Here is a 5,374-nt window from a genome sequence, read left to right as displayed (position 1 = left end):
TTAAAACGAAGAAAAAAAAAAAAAAAGTTCACGTATAAATATGCAGTTTCACTCCATTTCTACCTAGCATTCTTTGAACATTTACGATGCTTTGCATCACTGTCTATTGCAACATGGTAATTCATGAGAAATAGATAATACTCTCGATAATGTCTTTGGAATAGCACTTCATTTTCATTAGCATATATCGCATCATAGATATTCAGAAGTTATATCCTGGTATCCTCTGCTCGATTTACACAACACTGGACATTGAACTTTAATAGCTAGTCATATTTCATGGAGTCAGATATTGTCACATAGCAAAACCAGATTTTTCTAAAGAGATAATTATAGGCTGCCTACTTATTCCTGTCCTTATTCCAGATATTCATTGTTTAAGCATTACTACTACTCATTTTAACGTCTTGATATGCAGTATTAGTTGCCTGTGAGGAATCCGTTCTGAGTCTTCATTCTTTTGCAGCAGGATGTCATATTTTGATTCAGTTACAGGATATGCACATTTTCATTTTTTTCTACCGCCATGTTCATTGTGCTGAAGCAATACTACATCTTGTTCATTGCTTAGAATATTGTTACACGGCATTTTGAATAACGTTTATATGGATTATGAATCTTCCCTCTCATGCAGTGGGGTGCTGGCTCTACTAACGCCTCGAAGCGAGGCCTTTTCGGAATGGGGCATGACCCGGATTGGCGATCAGGAGTCATGTATTATGGAGAAAACCATCTATTACTTCGGGGAAACGAACACTTTCACGGATTTCATGAAATGCAGCAACTACACTGCCGAGGTGAGTTGTGGTAACGTCGCAGTAAACAAACATCTTGAGCACTTGCCAGTGCGTATTTTTACCTGCTGTCCTTTTTTTTATTTTCTGATTATTTTACTGTCGAAATGCACCACTTTTATTGTGAAACATTTTATATATGTATTTTCACAGACGTAAATGTAACCTATATAGATGGTGCACCCATTAAATAGTAGTGTTTGACCAATAAGTATTTTTATCGAGGGAGAGCAGCAATGTTTCAAAGTTATTTAATTGTGGAATTATTGGCTGGTTATTTTACTAACTGATTATAAAGTTCAGTATTAAACTATTCATCTTGGTATTCTAACTGGATATTGAAAAAGAGAAGGGCTTTCCATGGTTACTGCTTAGCCTTGAACCTTGCTTGAACCTAAATAGGTAGATGGTACGAGAAGATATAGCATAGTGCCCATCCCTGATGGAGAAGTCCGGCATCTCTTAAATGCCCAATGTTGGGAGTACGCAGTGACCATGAAATGTGCTCTAATTCACTTGACAGTCACAGTTTATATTCTGGGTGTGTACAAACAATCACATATCGACTATGGAAATTAAATTCGTTCCTCAAACTTATATGAAATTCACAATATGAATTTTTTTTATGTGTAAACAAAAACGCTCATTCACCCTGGAAGAAAGCTAAAGCATTAGTCATGACATCTCTCAGACGCACCGAGAATAAGTTTCACCAGGTTACGGTTTTTACATGCGTACATTTTACACGCTTGTCAATATACGCTCGCGTGTACATGCGCTTTTACATATAAGTTCGTTTGTACCTCAAGCACAAGTTTTTAAAATTCTCTCACGATATGCATCCTGCTGATGTTGACTTTGTATATTGCAGTTTAGAGCTACTCGTCTGGAATCCATCAACGCCCTCCTGGTCGCCATCGACATCGGCGATGGCAGCCCGGAATGTGGCGTGCAATCTAATTTGCCGAGTATTGTGCCACAAAGGGTAACTAGCGTTGACCCTTGCTCCTACCAGGATAGATTCAGAGAAAGGCCGCCTACATGCCTCATGGGAAATTCAACGGTTAGTTCCGAAGTGTGACTTTTGACATACGCATGCCCACTTTTCCTTTTACTGTAAGATTTTTGCTTTAACTCGAGCCCAATTAAAGCAGAGTTTCACATTTCGTATTAATTTTGCTTTCAGCAGTCTCCAGGTTCATGCTTACATTCAATAATTGACACTTATGCGGAAAATCTACCAACTGACTCTCTCCTGTAGACAGTCTGAATTGTGGTAACAACCGTTGTTTAACAGACCAAAACCAATCAGTCTTCCTTTCTGCAGTGGTGTTCATTTAAAGGTAATGCAAAAAACCGTGTTACTAATTTCATTCAATTCTTCCATTGCAGGCTGGCAAACTAGGCTGTAGCGGATGCCCCCGCCAGTTGCAAAGCTCCCTGGCGTTAATGTTGACAGCCCTAGGGATGTGCAGGATGCTTCTTCACATGGGTCTTGAACATTAAGTTAACCGTTCTGCACAATAAATGTTGAGCCTTAGCACTGATTACTCAAAAGTTAATATAAAAAGAGGACAGATTATTCTTGATGTGCGTTATATGTTTTCTAGGAGATTTGTAAATACGTCTGTTGATTGTATTTTTCAGGTTATCATTTCTATCAGGAACGTTATTGACGTCGGTGGGATTCTGTTTTTGGTGCGTATTCAGTGGAGTAGAGCTTATGCGCAAAAGGAACAGAGAGAGAGAGAGAAAGAAATGATCACCTAAAAACATTTTACAAACATTTAAAAAAAAAATGTGATTTACCATTCTCAAAAGACATTCCCTCTAACGTTTGTTTCCAGTGAGGTACAAATAGTATATTGGTCTTTTAATGATATCTCAGATAATATGAAAAAAATAGATAAATGAATATATATATATATATATATATATATATATATATATATATATATATATATATATATATATATATATAATATATGTATATATATGTGTATATATATAAACATATATACATATATAATATATGTATAATATATATATGTATATGTATATATATTTATATATATACACACTCGTATATATAGTGTAAATATGTATAAGTGGCTGCATATAGTGTACAGTATATACATGCAAATGCACATACAGTTGACTCGCAACTTCCTTGATTTTATTACAATGTTTTGCGTGAGATATTGATTTTGCGTAAGCTAGTCATTTTCCTGCAGTTAAATGCCTAAATGGTGGCTAATACTTTGCTCACAGCGCTCAGTGTATAAGATTAGTTCGAACATTTTGATCTGGTTTTGAAAAGATGCAAAAGTCTGACGTTTAACATCACGCTTTTGTCGCAGAGAGATTTAAATTTTAATGTTTTATATTTGGAATATACTTGATGGCATTTGAATTACATTCTTACATTCGTAATTCGTTAGGGATTTTTGTTATTCGTTTCTGCACCACACGATGCTAAAACATTGTGAGTCTTTTGAATATACATGAGTATCGTTATATACAAATGGGTAAGGCAAAAAATTAATTGACTTTTGAGCTATGCATTTCGCTTGTTTCGAATAGGAGAGATGACGGTATATCTAATCATCAATGAGCTGATTGTGTATGGGATGACGCAGAGGGCCCTGATCAAATCCAAATATTTAAGTCAGTGTAGAAAATCTATATATAGGCTAACCGTATATTATGTACATATTATGGAAGTCGTTGATAAAGAAGGGAACGACTTTCCGATAGTCTGCGTAGTTGGATCTTGCCTTTTCAAACACAGACCGGGTCTGAGGCCGGGTACTCGCGTTCGATCTCGTTGTACAGTGGTTCTCAACCAGGGGGGAATTGTGACCACAGATTGGCAGGCTCAGGCTGGCTCTAGGACCACTCAAAACGCAATGTGCATCGGTCCGCACTACTGAGAGGTCACGCTGGACTTTCTCTCTGCTAGCTTGTGTGTTTGTGTTGGTGTTTTGTTGCATATTATTTGGAATGTACCTTTTGAGGCAGACAATTTTGGAAAGGGGCGGAATGAAATTCCGAAATATGGTGAAAGGTTGCGTGGGCCAAAGAAGTTTGAGAACCACTGTTTGCGACCAGAGTAGGCCGGGGGTAGAGGGGAGGGTGTTAAAGAATATATGAAGGTGAGCCAGGTGAGTTTTCTGTCAGGCCTGATGTGATCAAGGCCGGCTGTCAGCAGGGTCGATAGAACTGGCCTATGAAGTCAGAGTGGACAATTAATGCTCCAACAAGACCGTTAAACATGTCTTGTTCAGAATTGACAGTTAGCGCGTGAGTGGAGTCGTTGATGAAATCAGAAGGGCCGTTAATTTTGTTAGTGAAAAGTTCGCTCAAGTGCAATTTGAAATGTCAAACGTGGTGGATAAATAAGTCTGGACAGCGTTCTTGGAGATGTGTAAATCTCAACCATGTTTGTGCAAAGAATCAAAGAATATTCAAAAATGCACCAGAGGAATGCTCTTATCATCCACCAATTGAGAAGCTTGAAGAGACGTTCCTCAGTGCAATAGGAGAGATGGTTACCAGGAAAATAAACAAAACTTCATCTCTAAACCAGGCAGTGGAGGAGATGCATATCATGACTAGGAAACACTGTACCCTTCAATATCCATCACGATGGAAGTTCTTCTGTTTGTTGATACCCACACAGTAAACAGTCATTATATATTGTTGTAGACAGGAAAATTTAGTTTATAATAAAAGGAACATACTGCAGCTATTATAGGGTGACCGCCCTATAGTCCGAAGGCCCGATAGTCCGAAGGTCCGATAGTCCGAAAGTCAGCAGGCCCGATAGTCCGAAGATCCGATAGCCCGAAAGTCAGAAGGCCCGATAGTTCGACGGACTGTAATCAGCCCCCCACCCCTCCATAGCTAATACGGCACAATTGTAACCAGTAAAACACCCATAAAAATACCAACATAACGTACCCTAGGGGTGTTTACTGGTTACAATTTTGCCGTATTAGCCATGGAGGCAGGGGATTAATCAGGCGGGGTGGGGGCGCTTGCCTCGGAATGCCGGCTTAGACCTACGACTATCGGACCTTCGGACTATCGGGCCTTCGGACTAACGGACTGTAATCCTATTATAGATAGAGTAATTAGAAACTTATATAGGCATACTATGTCTAGCTTAATTTTTTTAATAGTATTACTGGAAAATCAGCCAATCATTCCACCTCCGCAAAGTACTAAAACCTTGCACCTTCTTAAGAACGTTCACTCAATTACGTTCTTTCCGTGCTGCGAAAATTATGCATATACGCGGTGAACATAAATTGCTTGTAAATTAGAAGTGAAAATTTGCGGCATATTCCTTAAAATTAGTTTGGCCAAGCATCCCCATTTTCCAGGTTTTTTACAATTTATACGTGTACAAATTCAAGTAACCTAGGTTACTGAAATTTTCCATAAAGCGGTTCCGAACTAGTTTTCCTCGACCAGTAGATCGTGTTGGGTGTTTTAAGAGAATTGGACTCAAACAGTTTCTTCTTTTGGCTTTGTCTCTTGAGCTTTTACGGCTCAGAGGCCAAGAGCGTAAAATT

General features: G+C 38.5%; 1 protein-coding gene across 6 annotated transcripts in view; it reads left to right on the top strand.

Moving 5' to 3' along the window:
* The window catches only part of LOC136839420 (voltage-dependent calcium channel subunit alpha-2/delta-1-like), a 195,360-nt gene extending 192,996 nt beyond the window's left edge, over positions 1-2,364 (top strand). For all 6 annotated transcript variants that reach the window (XM_067105436.1, XM_067105434.1, XM_067105433.1 and 3 more), the window contains 3 exons: positions 635-797; positions 1,666-1,857; positions 2,187-2,364. In XM_067105436.1, the coding sequence (XP_066961537.1) occupies positions 635-797; positions 1,666-1,857; positions 2,187-2,300 (469 nt within the window). In that variant the 3' untranslated portion in view covers positions 2,301-2,364. The remainder of the gene's footprint in view (positions 1-634; positions 798-1,665; positions 1,858-2,186) is intronic.
* The last annotated feature ends 3,010 nt before the right edge of the window (positions 2,365-5,374 follow it).

The sequence above is a fragment of the Macrobrachium rosenbergii genome, chromosome 6, assembly GCF_040412425.1.
Source record: "Macrobrachium rosenbergii isolate ZJJX-2024 chromosome 6, ASM4041242v1, whole genome shotgun sequence".
NCBI classification, from domain to species: domain Eukaryota; kingdom Metazoa; phylum Arthropoda; class Malacostraca; order Decapoda; family Palaemonidae; genus Macrobrachium; species Macrobrachium rosenbergii.
This window is presented reverse-complemented; position numbering and strand designations above follow the sequence as displayed.